At 33.5% G+C, this 16,274-nt stretch overlaps 1 protein-coding gene across 2 annotated transcripts in view; it reads left to right on the plus strand.

Annotated features, from left to right (window-relative positions):
• The first annotated feature begins 5,572 nt into the window (after positions 1–5,572).
• LOC132715679 (uncharacterized) overlaps positions 5,573–16,274 on the plus strand; it is a 60,631-nt gene continuing 49,929 nt past the window's right edge. The window contains exon 1 of one of the 2 annotated variants that reach the window (XM_060698728.1): positions 5,573–6,274. In XM_060698728.1, coding sequence (XP_060554711.1) covers positions 5,878–6,274 — 397 coding nt within the window. In that variant the 5' untranslated portion in view covers positions 5,573–5,877. The remainder of the gene's footprint in view (positions 6,275–16,274) is intronic. The other variant, XM_060698727.1, reaches the window with a different exon arrangement.

A 16,274-nucleotide genomic window follows, 5' to 3' on the forward strand; every position in this document is an offset into this window, starting at 1 on the left:
GAACTTTAATAAAATGTTCAGGAACAAACTATTCCCTGGTTTATCGATTGTTTGGGGCATGTTCCACTCGATGTCAATGAATAGGAAGACGAATTTCTTTCATTTTTAGGTATTCTATATCTATTCTAATCATGAATTGAAGGCCCGTACGGCTAGCCACTTCCTATTATATAAACTTTTATAAAGCTAGGTCAGTAAAATGTGTTTGTTTTCTTATCAAGAAATCATCATTCTATTTTTTTCGTCGGCTGCAGAGCATGTTCATGTACACTCTGCCATGTGTTTCTGTTTATAAATGAAGGTTTATAGGTTCATGACCTGTGTAGCTCCTCCCAGGGATTTCAAATTTAACAGTTAAGATTGTTTGAGAAACACATTAAACATAGTCATTTTATTAATAATTTTGGTAAATTTGCATCAAGAATGTTCTACTTGCATGCCAAGTTAAATTTTAATACATTTAGAAGTTAATATATTTTTTTTTTGAAAAAGGGTCTCTGAAGTGAAACATGTATGAAATTTATAAGAAACCTGTCCTAGCGCCATCTGCTGCCTTTACTCTAGTCGAGACTTAAAGAACAAGTACAAATATTGCTGCATAGACAGCAAAAAAGAAGCTCCGCGCAAAAAAAAGCCTTTAATTATGACTATGGAACAAAATGTTGCTTTCTTTGCTTTTTTGCGAACAAGTATTATTAAAGTGAATTTGTATTAAAAGTATCACTTTGTAGACATTTTGCTATATTTTTGGCAAATAATTTCACTTTATAGCAGCATTCTCCTACTTATAAAGTTCTGGACATTTAAGTGGATGTATATAAACATGATTACTTGTCATTATGAAGCTGTTTTGAGGCAACACATATAGGTAGTAGAAAGAAAGTGGTGTATTGTAAGATTGTAATATTGTTTATTTTTCAAATAAAATATCAAAAGAAACAATAAAATGTTACAAGCTAACTTATAAAGAACAAAGAATTTCTAACTATGCACAGATACATGACAAAACAACAGCAATCACATTATTGTAGAAAAAAGTAATTATACTAAGTTGACCTTGAATGTGAAAGTCAAAGTCACATCTGAATTACTCATTATGTTTTTTTAAGCAAGTCTTGTTTTGTTCCAGTATTAAATTAACAAAATAATATCAATTCATCCAAATATAGACAAAATAAGACTGACTACCAAACAAATATATTAAATAATATAAATATCACATTTATAGAAAAAAGAGAACATTAAGAGGTCATAACTGTGCCAAAAAATCAAGCAGAATATCAAAAGAGTATGCACAACTAGGATTGGTGACAAACAATCTTGTGAAGTTTCGCTGAAATACCCCAGCAGTTTTTGGTGAAGAAGCGCGGACATGCTTATTTTATTTGAAAAAACAAAAAAAACAAAACAAGACCATTAAGGAGCCATAACTGTGCCAAAAATTGAGGCGGAAAATCAAGATACTATGCATAACTAGGAATGCTGACAAACAATGTTGTGAAGTTCCACTGAAATCTCCTAGCTGTTTTGGAGATGGAGGGTTGACAAGAATATCAGACAGACGGACAGAAGGACGTATGGTGCAATTACTATATGTCGCCTTTCAGGAGGCGACAAAATAATATACAGAATATACATGTTATGAGAGTCATAACTGACATGTTTTGCATACATGTATATATTCGATACGTTCTTAAACTCATTAAATTATTTTATTTATGATTTAATGAATACCTTTGTAGCCGCATTTTCCAGAAATTGGTTTTGTTGTTGTTTTTAAACCATATATTATAGGAAACAAAATTCGTATTATTTCAGAGGGACCATTTCCTTGAAACATAGTGGTAATGTTTTACTGATTATTTTAAACTTTTCTGTCATGTGTTCCATTGCAAGTTTCATGTGTCACGTGGTCAATTCTTTTTTTTTTTTTTTTTTTTTTTTTTTTTCCACAATTTTACTTGTGGATTTATCTTTTTCTAACAATTAAAAAGGGTAGGATTTTCAAATCCAAATTGTTTTCCGTCATATCATTTGAAAAGTACTTTGTTTAGTATAATTACATTCCCTTGTTCCAAAATTCCGCAAATTTAAAATCCTTCCAATATACATCCGTCAGAAATTTAATTACCAGTAGAAGCAATCCCGACCAGGGTAAAAAAAGTAGATTTGGAAAAATAAAAACAATAATTACATTTGTAAATGACTTAAGTTAGTAAGACAATGGTGTTTTTCTATTCTTCTTATTTTGTTATCACTATTACATAATCCTTAACAAAGGTTATTCCCATCAGAGCCTTAGTGATTCTCTAATGTGTAAAATTCCCTACAGTATCTGAGGTCTTACCATCTATTTTTAGCATACTACCTGTAAATCCCTCCTATACAGAGAATGATTTACAGAAAAGAAATCGAAAGGATATTTTGGTTCCGAATCTATCTTTCGCGGTAAATCGAAGGGATTAAATGGTCAAAATCTGGTCCATGGACAAAAAAAAAATAGTCAACACAAATAGCTCCGCGCCCACAGGCGCACTATCTCATTGGACGATCTCAGGACTTTTCAACTCCTCGACTTTTCGATACTGTACATTGCAGCCTTAAACTCCCCCGGTCTTTTCGGCACTTTTTCTAACTATGTTACAGTACGTCTTATATATCACTCATTCGTATAAAATTATCGCAATATTTGACTTCAATGAAGATTTTTTCATAAAAATAGGGAAAAAATGAAATATATATTTTCACATCAGTATAATTATCAACAATTAACGCTTTAAAGAACAGTGATCACATATTGTTATTGTAAGTCAAATTGAATTAAAAGAAATTTAATAATTTCCATATTTCGGTGATTCAATAAAATAAGAAAGTTTTAAATTTTTTTTTATTGGATTATTCAAATTTTCAAAATTTGTCTTCAGCTATAAAATAAAATTATATAATTTTAATGCAAGCATTGCAAACATTATTTTACATTTAAGACTTTGAAATTATTTTTGCAAATTAACCAGTTTACCTCTCGTCCGATTATCTTTTTAAAGATACGTACTGCATGATGGAACGGGAAACCAGTCTGAGTTTCCGCTGCAATCGTGACAATTCGGGCGATTCCGTGATACTGCAGTAATATTACGAAGCTATTTTTTGTTACTTCGGTAATCCCAGTGTGGTTCTATAAATAGGATTTCTTTTTTTACTTGATTTATCGGTTTAAAGCGCAAGTAGAAGGAAGAAATAAATTATAAACGAAAATGTTCTATCTAAAAATAGCCCATGCGTATCATTAACCTTAGCACGTGCTGATCTACAGAAAGCGCATCCTGTGTTGTCGGTATATAGACCAATCGCAACTACTCGGCCATTTCCGTCAATATCCGGATAAAGACCTCGAACACAATAATGTGAATACACGGATCGGAAGCGGTATTACGGTCCGACCTACGCTTTAAAATTTAAACATGTAAATTAATAGTACAATCGCAACTACACGGCCCTTTTCGTCAATCTCCGGATAAAGACCTCGAACACAATAGTATGAATACACGGATCGGAAGCGGTATTACGGTCCGACCTACGCTATAAAATTTAAACATGTAAACAGATAGTAAACAGATGTTGTGATACGTTGACTAACTTTTTTCATTATATGATATAAATATCAACTTATATTATATAAATTAATAGATATAAAAGTAAATAATACACTTTTTACATAATGATACATATGTTTCAAGAAACAGAATGTACATGATGTTTACCTGTCTATGATATTCCTTATTTAGTTACAAATGTGTGTCAGTTATAAACATAAATTCGAACTGTCAGACATAATTCAGTCATGAATTAGACTTTATTTTACAATGGATGTCAAATAATTACATTGTTACACATTAAACTATATGTTTGTTTACATCACGTGTTGATTGTGTCCGTAATCGGCGAGGTGTTCCGAATGTCAATAGATCTTTTAGGTGAACATAGTTGATACATGCATATTAATTAGTACCACGTAACGAAGTCTTTTAGTGCATTTACTTGTCTTTAAAGCTGCTACTTAAATGAAATTAGCAACTGCCAAAACGATTGACCCTTTCTGCGGAAAAAAGTGGAAATAAAATGTGCACACTTGTTTCCCTTCAGTATGATAGATAGATACTTTTATTTCCTCCACGTGGGAGAGCCAGTGTTAGTATTTTTACGATTGATTATTTTCTTTATTAGTTTTATACAATAGAGAATAAATTTCAAATCGTTTTTGACAAAAAACATTCCTTTTTACAAAAAGACTGTAATTATCGTCAGCATGTTCCGGTTCAGTTTTAATCAGTGGACTTCTGGTCCTTCTTTTATCCAAATTTGCATGCATAACACTGTTGGCACAAATGGGCACAGGTGCTCGTCCAGTCTTTGTGTTAAAAAAAACAACAACTAAACCCTTTATGATATACAAATAATGAAATAAATTAGTGATAATAAATTTACCCTCTATACCTGTAAAAACATAGGTACCTTGTTTTTTTCTTGTATATAAGGTCAATTTATTATTTTTATATATCTAATTATCTCTTTATCATAAAGAGTTGATTTAGGAGGTTTTTCAAAAAAAAAATCATTTTTTAAGGGATTGGTTGATGGCACAATTGGGCAAGCCTTTTCTTTTAAAAGGAAACTTTATTACTGTATGTCCTTTTGTTCGGCAAATCGACATTATCAAGGACATGAACGAGTATAAAATAGCGCGTATGTTATGGAAAAACAGTGCCCCAGTATGACTCTTTACACTGCGCATGCGTCGGAGAAGCATTAGTTTCTATGCCGTTTTGTAACCGCAATTTCTCGGCCCTTTCCGTCAATCGCCGGATCATTCGGAACACCTCGCCGATTACCAATAATCATCACGGACACAATATGTATTGAAAGTAGATCAACACGTGATGTAAATAACATGTAGTTTAATCTGTAACAATGTAGTTATTTGACATCCATTGTAAAATAAAGTCTAATTCATAACATTATGACTGAATCATATGTCTGAGTTCGAATTTATGTTTACGGAAAGGGCCGAGTAGTTGCGATTGTCGCCGGATAAAGTCTAATGACAATCGCAACTACTCGGCCCTTTCATTCAATCTCTGGATAAAGACCTCGATCACAATAGTATGAATACACGGATCGGAAGCGGTATTACGGTCCGGCCTACGCTATAAAATTTAAACATGTAAACAAATAGTAAATAGATGTTGTGATATGTTGACTAACTTTTTTCATTATATTACATAAATGTCAACTTATATTATGTCAATTAATAAATATAAAGTAAATAATACACTTTTTACATGATGATAGTCATACATATGTTCCAAGAAACCGAATGTACACAATGTTTACCTGTCTACATATTTAGTTAAAAATATGTGTCAGTTGACATAATAACATAAATTCGAACTGTCAGACATACAATTCAGTCATAATGTTATCAATTAGACTTTATTTTACAATGGATGCCAAATAACATTAAACTACATGTTTGTTTACATCACGTGTTGATCTACTTTCAATACATATTGTGTCCGAGATGATATTATTGGTAATCGGCGAGGTGTTCCGAATGGTCTAATGATTATGGGAAATCAGCGAGGTGTTCCGAATGATCTACACACTAATCTACCATTTTGGAAATAAAATGTTTTTTAAGTAGGCCTACATTCTTTTCCAAGGCATATTTTATGATGATATTCATAAAATCCAATCATCTGTTTCCTGGAATAATAATTCAAGTTAAAACCAATCAATAATTGTTAGTACTACTTTGAAGTGGGCGGTCACAATCCACTCAAAATACATGTGTGTTCCAAAACGGCATGATCACTGATAATGGCAGGAAGTGGTGAGCCTCCTTTGAAAAAATACAAAACTTCAAAAGAGTCAATTTTTGAAAGGTATTGGGATAAAACTGATGCTGTGGAGGCATTGAAAGAATTACTTAAAAGTCTTAAAACACCTTCTGCATATTGTTTTGGTTTACTAAAAATCTTGACGTGCAATGCACACAATGGGTTTCCGTTTTCACAAGCTTATTGCGAAACTAAAACAAATGCAAAAGAAATCAGTGCTGGAGTGTCATCTATTGACGTGTATCTTTTTTCAACTGTTTTTAAACGTGGGTATGAAATGGTCCTGAACTACACCATAGACAAAAATAATGTTCCTTCAACCCGCGGAGAACGAGTTGCATTGGAAAGGCTATTGAGGGTGTTGGATAATGTTACAGGTAGTTATTTATGTAATACTAAATACTGATGGGACCAAATATTATTTGGCGTGTCTTAATACCGGATATGACTCATATCAGTGCATATGACTTTAAAGACCGGATATGACTTATATTTAAGTAATTATTGTTTGGCTTTTTTTTCTTTATACAATGTTTTATAATAATAAAACAATATTACATGCAAAAAAATCGTAAAATTTGGTCCGTACAGGGTTCTCAATAAAATTTGCATCAACAGCCAAAAGGAAAATTCCAGCAGGCCTTTTGTGTAACTGAAACAACAATTTTCAGCATAAAAGTAAGAAAACTATGTATCTTTTTAAAATTTCAACAGACCAAAATGAAATCATGATTTAAGCCAGTCATTTTGGCCGTGGCCTGCTGTTATTGAGAACCCTGCCATAATTAAAGAAGTTATAGGTTATATTCGTTTCACGTTCTACAAAAGTCATATCCGTGGCGGACAGAAGATGCCAAATATGACTTATATTTAACAAAGTAATTATTTTTCAGATTTTTTTTCTTTATACGATGTTTTATAATAATAAAACAATATTGCATGTAAAAAATTATTAAATTTGGTCCATAAATAAAGAAGTTATAAGTTATATTCCTTTCACCTTCTACAAAAGTCATATCTGTGTCGGACAGAAGATACCGAATATGACTTATATTTTACAAAGTAATTTTATTTCGGATTTTCAATTATTAAGATACGAGTCATATTTGTTACGCATCTCCATGGCAGAAAATAAACACAGAATATGACTCAGCATGTTTAAATGCAGACTTTTTTTCTTAGTATTTCTGGCTCAATATATTTACACAATATAAAAAGAGTGTTACGTGCAAAAACTTTGAAGTTTTAGTCATTATTTAAGAATAGGTCATATTCGTTTTGCATGTTTTAAAACGGTTCGAATCTTGGCAAACACACATTTACATATGATAAAAACGAAAAGACATACATTATAACAGTATACAATATTTAAAATGATTACAGTGAAAAGGATACATTACATCAACATACAAAATTTACATATGATAATAATGAAAAGACATACATTATATCAGCAAATACATGCACAAAATACGAAGACAGTGAATAAAAACAATCAAATAATAAACACAACATTTACCAATAAAATGTGAAGTTTTTACCTTTCTTAAGATTTAAGTATATTTTCTCAATTTTGGTTTTCTTGAAATAGAAATGACTAATACAAAAGATACATTAATTCATCTCCCTTTCCATGAGTAAGTCTATTAATAAACATATTATAAACAGGACTTATTTAAAGAAATGCATAAAAAGTGCGATATATAAGAGATTCCTTCCCATTTGACTTAATATGCATCTAAACAGAATTATTAATCTCATACAAATAATAAGGCCGTTTACCAGTCATGGTAAGAATACTGTTGATTATTTATATGTAACAGTGCAACTTTTTGCATATATTCTCTTGGACATTATAAAAGTCGGATACCACACAGTAATTGACACTACACCCGTCTTATCATATTTCTCGTGCAGATACAACATGTATATCATTAGAGAACATATATTCGCAATAAACAATAGGCAATAATGATAAATTTAAGACACTTACGTCACAGTAGATACAGATATGTAATATCATTTTATCATTATAAAACATCGTATCCAACAAAAAACATCCATCAATAATTATACATGTAGGGTAAAATATAAGTCATATTCGGTATCTTCTGTACAACACGGATATGACTTTTGTAGAAGGTGAAAGGAATATAACTTATAACTTTTTTATTTATGGACCAAATTTAACGATTTTTTACATGTAATTTTGTTTTATTATTATAAATCATTGTATAAAGAAAAAAAATCCAAAAAATAATTACTTAGTTAAATATAAGTCATATTCGGTATCTTCTGTACGCCACGGATATGACTTTTGTAGAACGTGAAACAAATATAAATTATAACTTCTTTATTTACATGTATGGACCAAATTTAAAGATTTTTTGCATGTAATATCGTTTTATTATTATAAAACATTGTATAAAGGAAAATAGCTAAAAATAAATACTTTGTAAAATGTAAGTCATATCCGGTATTTAAAGTCATATTCGTGGATATGAGTCATATCCGGTATTAAGTCACACCCCAGATTATTCTTTCATGTAATATTATCCTAGTGTATTCTATCAAGAGGCAGGATGTGAAGTGGTTGCAAACTTGGTTCAAGTGAGCGAACCAAACCACTTGACAAAATGGTGACCACATCTTGAAAACATGACAAGCATGGACATATTTTGGCCAGGTACATGTAATTTGGTTCCTTTGATATTTTGATTATTTTTGCTCTGTCTATGTACTAATCCAACATACATGGCAAACTCAGTTTCAGGTTTTAGCCTCCTAGCCGTCCCATTTGAAAAATTTATTGAAGCATGGTACGGGCCCGTACTTCTAGCCAAAAGTTCTAGCCATATGTGAGTCACGTATAGCTAGCCTATACACTGTATAAGCCGACCGAACTGGCATATTTTGATAACAAGTAAAGGGCAATACTGATAATGTTATAACTTAGTAAAGTTCTATGAACATGTTGTATTTCAAATAATAAATTTCAAATAAAAGTGAAATGTAGATTACAAAATAATTAAGGTGAAGTTTTTGAAATAAATTTGTCATGTTTAACGGATATCATTACTGGGATCCTTCATATTTAACGGACAATCAATTTACCAGAAAGAATGTATTCCTGTTGAATAGACACTTTATTTTTGTTAAGATTCTAAGGGCATCAGATCTAAAACACACAGACCCTTTCGGTTTCAAAGTAAATAACAACAAAATGCCGTCAAGTATGTAATATAGATTCAGCTTTTGATTTAATTGCATGTCCTTTTGATTACTATGTTTTGTCATGACCTGGACACGTGGTGGAATGATCTTGTCTGCGTTTGCACAACTATTGTGGTCCATATTGGATGATATTTGATTGGTCATCACATTATCTTAACAGACAATATAGACATTTCATATTTTTATTAAGAGAATTGTTTTCAGATGAAGTATATTTTGATCTACAGAGATGTTCATTATATTTATATTATATTTATAGTGTTTTATTAGCCTTACACCCCATATACATGTCTCTATGTAAAACACATACTTATTGTGTCTTTTGTGAGTGACAACGTAGGGTTTTACCATGTCTTCAAATTGTCTTTCATTAGTTGAGTTCCCTTGGTGAGTATATAGAGAATTATTTTGATTCACAACTTTTAAATGTTATGAAACATTTTGTCCAGTAAATTGAATTTTCTGTGCTTTTTGTTTGTTAACCCTTTACCCCATATATACGCGTTTTAACGCATTTTCGACCCCCCCCCCCCCCCATTCAAACAGTGAAAAAATGCCCTGTTTAGGCCCCAAACACGATTTTTTTGTTTTGGAAATGTTGATAGAAAAAGTGATCACTTTATCGGCGCCGCCTCCCACCAGAAAGGTACCTCAGGGGGTTTCCAGAAGGGGGATGAGCCCCTTCTGTTTCAGGGGTTTGAAGGGGGGCCGGTGTCCCCCTCATGTCCAAGAAAATTTTGGACATGTGACAGGCTAAAAATGGCCTCAGATTGATTGTAAGGTAACATGTAACCAACGCGGAAAAGCCTTTTACTCTATCTCAATCCGTTGAGAAGTTGTAACACTTTGAAATCAGTTTTGATGGAAAAAAAACGATGCAAAATAGTGATTTTTGGCAATTTTGAGACGTCCCCCCGTTGCCGTGGTAACAGGAAATTTAAGATGGAGCATGCCGTTACAGAGGCTATGGTCCAGTCAACATTTGTGCCAAGTTTCATCAGTATTGAAGCATTTTTCATAGTTTCATGGCAGTTTGAACTTGTAACAGGAGGCTTTTCAATGAAAACGGCCATTTTTCACAATATGCTCATGAGGTAAAGGGTTAACTGAAAAAATAAAAAATGCCACAAAAAAACAATTTCACCACAATTAGGTTGTAGGCCACGTGCAAGCACGGAAAGACTGGATTTTGGGTAATTCCTAGGGTTTTCTTGATGATTTCTTGGTCCAGTTCGACTATGGGTCACTTGGGGTCAAAAACAAGGTCACACAGACCAAATGTGGCAAAACCTTGTAAACACTCTTTGGGCTGCTGTTGCAGTCCAAATATCCTGGAAATAATTCAGAATGATTGCTTTGATGAATTTTAGCTCAAGTATCTCATTTGGGGTAAAAAAAACAAGGTCACACAGCCCAAATATAGTAAAGCCTTGTTAACAATCTAGGGGTTACTGTTTTGATTAAAATATCCTGGATATGGGTCAGAAACATTACTTTTATGATTTCTGGGTGAAGTTTGAATATGGTTCACCTTGGGTCAGAATCTAGATCACACAGCCCAAATGTGGCAAAACCTTGTTAACACTCTAGGGGCTACTGTTCCAGTCCAAATATCCTGGAAATTGGTCAAAATGATTGTTTTTGATGAATTCTAGGTCAAGTTTGAATATGGGTCACTTGGGGTCAAAAACTAGGTCACACAGCCCAAAAATGGAAATACCTTGTTAACAATCTAGGGGATAGTGTTGTGATCCCAGTATCCTGGAAATTAGTCAGGAAGGTTGCTTTGATAATTTCTGGGTCAAGTTTGAATATGGGTCACTTGGATTTAAAAACTAGGACATATAGCCCAAGTATTGACAAACCTTGTCAACATCCTAGGGGCTACTGCTCCAGTCCAATTATCATGAAAATTGGTCAGATAGTGATTTCTATGTCTAGGTTGAATTTGGGTCATTTTGGATCAAATACAAAGTCACACAGCCCATATATGGAAAAAACCTTGTTAACTCTCTAGGGGCTACTGTTCTAGTCAAAATATCCTGGAAATTGGTAAGAAAAATTGTTAGATGATTGCTAGGTCAAGTTCCTTTATGGGTCACTTGCGGTCAAAAACTAGGTCACAGCCAAAAAATGGAAAAGCATTGTTAAAACTCTAGGGGTTACTGTTTTGATCCAAATATTCTAGAAATTGGTCAGAAAGATTGTTTCAATGATTTTTAGGTCAAATTGGAATATCGGTCACTTTGGTTAAAAAACTAGGTCACACAGCCCATCATTGAAATTGGCCAGAAAAAAATATTTTGATTATTTCTAGGTCAAGTTTGAATATGGGTCACTTGGGGTCAAAAACTAGGTCACAGCCAAAAAATGGAAACGCATTGTTAAAACTCTAGGGGTTACTGTTTTGATCCAAATATTCTAGAAATTGGTCAGAAAGATTGTTTCAATGATTTTTAGGTCAAATTGGAATATCGGTCACTTTGGTTGAAAAACTAGGTCACACAGCCTATCATTGAAATTGGCCAGAAAAAAATATTTTGATTATTTCTAGGTCAAGTTTGAATATGGGTCACTTGGGGTCAAAAACTAGGTCACACAGCCCAAATATGGAAAAGCCTTGTAAACACTCTAGGTATTACTGTTTTGATCCAAATATTCTGGAAAATGGTCATAAATGTTGCTTTGAATGAATTCTGGGCCCAGTATGAGTATGGTTCACTTGAGCTCTAAAATAGGTCACACAGCCCAAGTATTGAAAAATCTTATTAACTCTCAAGAGGCTACTGTTATGGTCCAAATACCTTGGAAATTGGTCAGAAAGATTGTTATGATGGTTCAATGTCAAGTTTGAATATGGGTCACTTGGTGTAAAAAAACTTGGTCACACAGCCCAATTATGGAAACACTCCAAAATTTTATTATTATCTCCATGAAAAAAAAAGCAAACATATCTATTACAATGCTGAAAATGCTCTTCAGCTCATCTTTAGAAACCAATACTTCCTGAGCAAATGCCTGTATGCCCAGAATATGTCTTGTATTAAAAATGTATGTGTGTTGTGTTTCTAAAATAGTATTTATCAATTAATTGACACCTTAAAAATGGTCTGTGCATAGTAGAAACTATATTGCAATATACAGCGATTTTTTTCCCTATATAAGTGGTACCGAATAACGGACCCATTCACAATCACAAACGGACCTTCACAATTTTCAGACTGGCTCCAACGGAGCCATTCACAATTGTGATGAAATTTCACAATTCTGATTAATTAAGCCTTCAATAACGTATTATTTCCTCTCTTCTCATAATGATGCTAAAATTTTGCCTGTTGCGCTTTGTTTATCAAAAAATGCGCTTAGCCAACCATGATTTCCGGTGCATTCGTCTTTTAAATTTTCATACTGTTAAAATACGAAACTTCTAGGGACGAATCAATACTGAAACAAGCGTCTGGTAATTTCTGTAAACATCATTCAAAATATCTCGTAACAGTAAATACTATGTTAAAAAAATTATATGTTCTTACTGCTAAATAAAAAGATATTAACAATCTTAATAAAAAAATTCACAATTTGTTAAGAAACAACGTTTTTTTTCCGCAATTTTTATGGTACCGGACCCATTCACAACTCAGGGAAAAAAATCGCTGATATAACATCTGCTTCAAACTGAAAGACAGGATATTTAAAGAAGACACCTTTATACTCTTTGTCCTTGTTATATTACTCGTACCTAAATTCTTCTTTATTACACATTAAGTTAATGATGGCATAAAGCATAATTTAAGCTGTTTTAGACAAACATAGTCAGATGAGCGATTCAGGGCAATCATGGCCCTCTTGTTTTTCTTGTCTTTTTTTTTCCACATTTTCTAGGCTGTACCAATTTTTTTCAAAACACGAATTGTACCCACTTTTAAAAAAATCCAGTGGGCATGCTGACAAATAGGCAGCTAGGATGCTTAAATCATAAAATGACTGTGTAATACACATTTCAATGGCACATAGACATTGTTGAAATAATCAAAATATCAAAGAAACCCACTTGCTTGGCCAAAATCTGTCCATGTTTGTCATACTTGCAAAAAGTGGTGGCCATTTTGTCAAGTTTGCAACCAGTTCACTGGCTTGAATCAAGTCGTTAACCACTTCACATCCTGCCCCTTGTCTATTCTGAAGCTGCACTATTATGACGCCTCTTGTTTTGACCTCTCTTAGAATTGAATGGTTATACCAGATACTATATTGTGAAAGCTGTAAAAGATATCCAGTAAATTCTGCCTCTGCCCGATAAGAATAACAAGTTTACAGGATTAAGTGTCCGGTAAAGTAGGAATCAAATGTTATGTAAAGGAAGACCTATTTAATGTCATATACTGTTTGCCCTATAATGCACAATACAGGTTCAGGAAGGCAGGCTATCAACAAAATTTTACATGACCATTTGTTTGATTAGTCCACCACAGTACAGTGACGTTGCAAGTATTATTAGAGCATGTTTGGTAGGTTTCCAGAGAATTCCGACGTATGTTAAATTAGAATGGTACTCAGTTTAAAATATTCAATTTAGTTACATTACATTAAGAATAAAGCTGAGAACCAATATGGCACTTCCAGAAATGTTCAGGTCTTTAATTTCTTTTCATGTAAATGTCAATAGCTTCTGTTGTGAATAAACACTGATAACTTTAGGTGAAAGCTTACTATCTGAGTTACTATATTACTGATAAAAACAGTTTCCGACCAGTAACAATCCATGGGTCCTTGGCTCTCAAACTTCACAGGTGCATTGGTCTTGGCAAATAGATGACCACTAATGATTTCGGGGTCAAAGATCTAATTTAAATTGGCCTTGTACGTCAACACAGTTTCTATTCAATAACTACACAACCAGCTAGCTTCTGTTGTGAATAAACACTGATAACTTTAGATGAAAGCTTGCTATCTGAGTTACTATATTACTTATAAAAACAAAAGAGAATAAAGTGATAAAACAATACTTTTGCACCCCCCCCCCCCCCCTTCAAAGAAGTGGGAATATAGTGCTGTGCATTTGTCTGTCATTCGGTAGGTTGGTAGGATGTCAATTGGTCGGTCCACAGACCAAATGGTTTCCATCAATAACTAGGGCTCTCGTTAGCATATTGAGACTGGGGCAAGGGTCCATGGAAGGGGGGAATTTTGCATGATTTTCAAATATTTTTCATTCAAGGGGGAATTTCAACAGAAGAAAATTAATTCAGAAAAAAAACAAGTGAATGTAAGATTCAGTTAACAAATGAACAACAATAAGCTGCTGCTTTCATGAAATATTTCCGTTATTTATTGAAATGCTTCATTTTGTAAATATTGACAATGCTTAAAACTGTCTGGAATGTTTTATTTATAAATCTGTACAAATTTCAGATTGCCCTTCGCAGAATACATACTAATTTCCGGTTGCTGTTCACGGAATATATATTGGCCGAGGGGTGTTTTCTATGGCTGTTAAATATTAATTTCAAGGGGGATTTTTTTTGGTTTTAGGGGGAAAGAAAAAATACACTTTTTTGACAGGGAAATGGGGCCGAAATTCGGCCCCAAATTTTATCAAACGGGAGCCCTGATTCTTAAAGAACATCTAAGCCTGGGAACTTCAAACTTGGTGTGAAGATTGGTTATCACCAGAAGATAACCCCTATTGTCTATGGTATCTTTAGGTCAAAGGTCAAGGTCAAATTTACCTTGAGTGTCAAAATGGTTTCCGACCAATAACTCTACAACGCATGAGCTTTTGACCTCCAAACTTCACAGTTGTATTGGTCTTGGAAAGTAAATGACCAGTAAATGACCACTACTGATCTTGGGGTCAAGGGTCAAAGGTCAAGGTCATATTGACCTTGTATGTTAAAACAGTTTCCGATCAATAACACTCCATGGGCCCTTAGCCCTCAAACTTCACAAGTGCATTGGTCTTGGCAAGTAGATGACCCTTAATGATTTCAGGGTCAAGGGGTCAAAGATCTAATTTACAATGACCTTGTATGTCAAAACAGTTTCTATACCAATTGGCCCTAGACCTTCAAACATTACAGATGTATTGCTCTTGGTCATCAGATGACCCTATTGATTTTAGGGGCATTGAGTCAAAGGTCAAGATCACATTGACATTGTAGGTAAAAACACGTTCCAAGTAATAACTCAACAACCCATGGGTCTTTGGCCTTCAAATTCCACAGATACATTGGTTTTGGCCTGTAGATGACCCTCACAGATTTCTGGGTCAAAGATCAAGGTCACATTGACCATGTCTGTCAAAAGTTTTCTGTAATAACTCAACAACCCATTGGCCCATAACTTTCAATCTTCTTGGATTGATTGCTCTCGGTCAATAGATGACCCCTGTTGATTATGGGATCATGGAGTCAAAGATCAAAGCCTACATTTTGATCACCATAGAATTTTGTGCAACATGTTGAATTACCACCTAAATTCTGGTCTTGTCTTGATGTCATAAATTGACATGCAGTAAGATGACATTGACATACTGTGTTGTCAACATTTAAGGTTGTAACACTCTAGCAGTCTCAGTTTTAGTTTGATCATAATCAAACTTTGTCAGAATGTTTGTCTCAATGAAGTACAGGTCAAGTTCACATATTGGACATCTCAGGTCAAAAAGTAATTCACATGAGCTAAGAATAGAAAATTCTAATTAAAATTCTAGTGGCTACTATTTTGATCCAAATTCATTGAAATCTATCAGGAAAGATGTTTTGATAATTTCTAAGTCAAGTTCAAAAAATGAGTCACATGGGGTCAAAAACTAGGTCACACAGCCAAAATATGAAAAAAACCTTGTTAATACTCCAGGAGCTACTGTTCCAGTCCAAATATCTTGGAAATCGGTAAGAAAGATTGTATGGATGATTTCTAGGTCATTGTCCAATATGGGTCACTTAGGATCAAAAACAATGTCACACAGCCCAGATATTGAAAAGCCTCTAGGAGTTACTGTGTTAATCTAAATAACCTGTAAATTGGTCAGAAAGGTTGCTTTGATGATTTCTGGGTCAAGTCTGAATATGGGTCATTTGGGCTCAAAAACTAGGTCGCACAGCCCAAATATGGAAAAACACTGTGAACACTCTAGGGGCT

The sequence above is a fragment of the Ruditapes philippinarum genome, unplaced genomic scaffold, assembly GCF_026571515.1.
Source record: "Ruditapes philippinarum isolate M1 unplaced genomic scaffold, ASM2657151v2 ctg719_1_1_1_1, whole genome shotgun sequence".
NCBI lineage: Eukaryota > Metazoa > Mollusca > Bivalvia > Venerida > Veneridae > Ruditapes > Ruditapes philippinarum.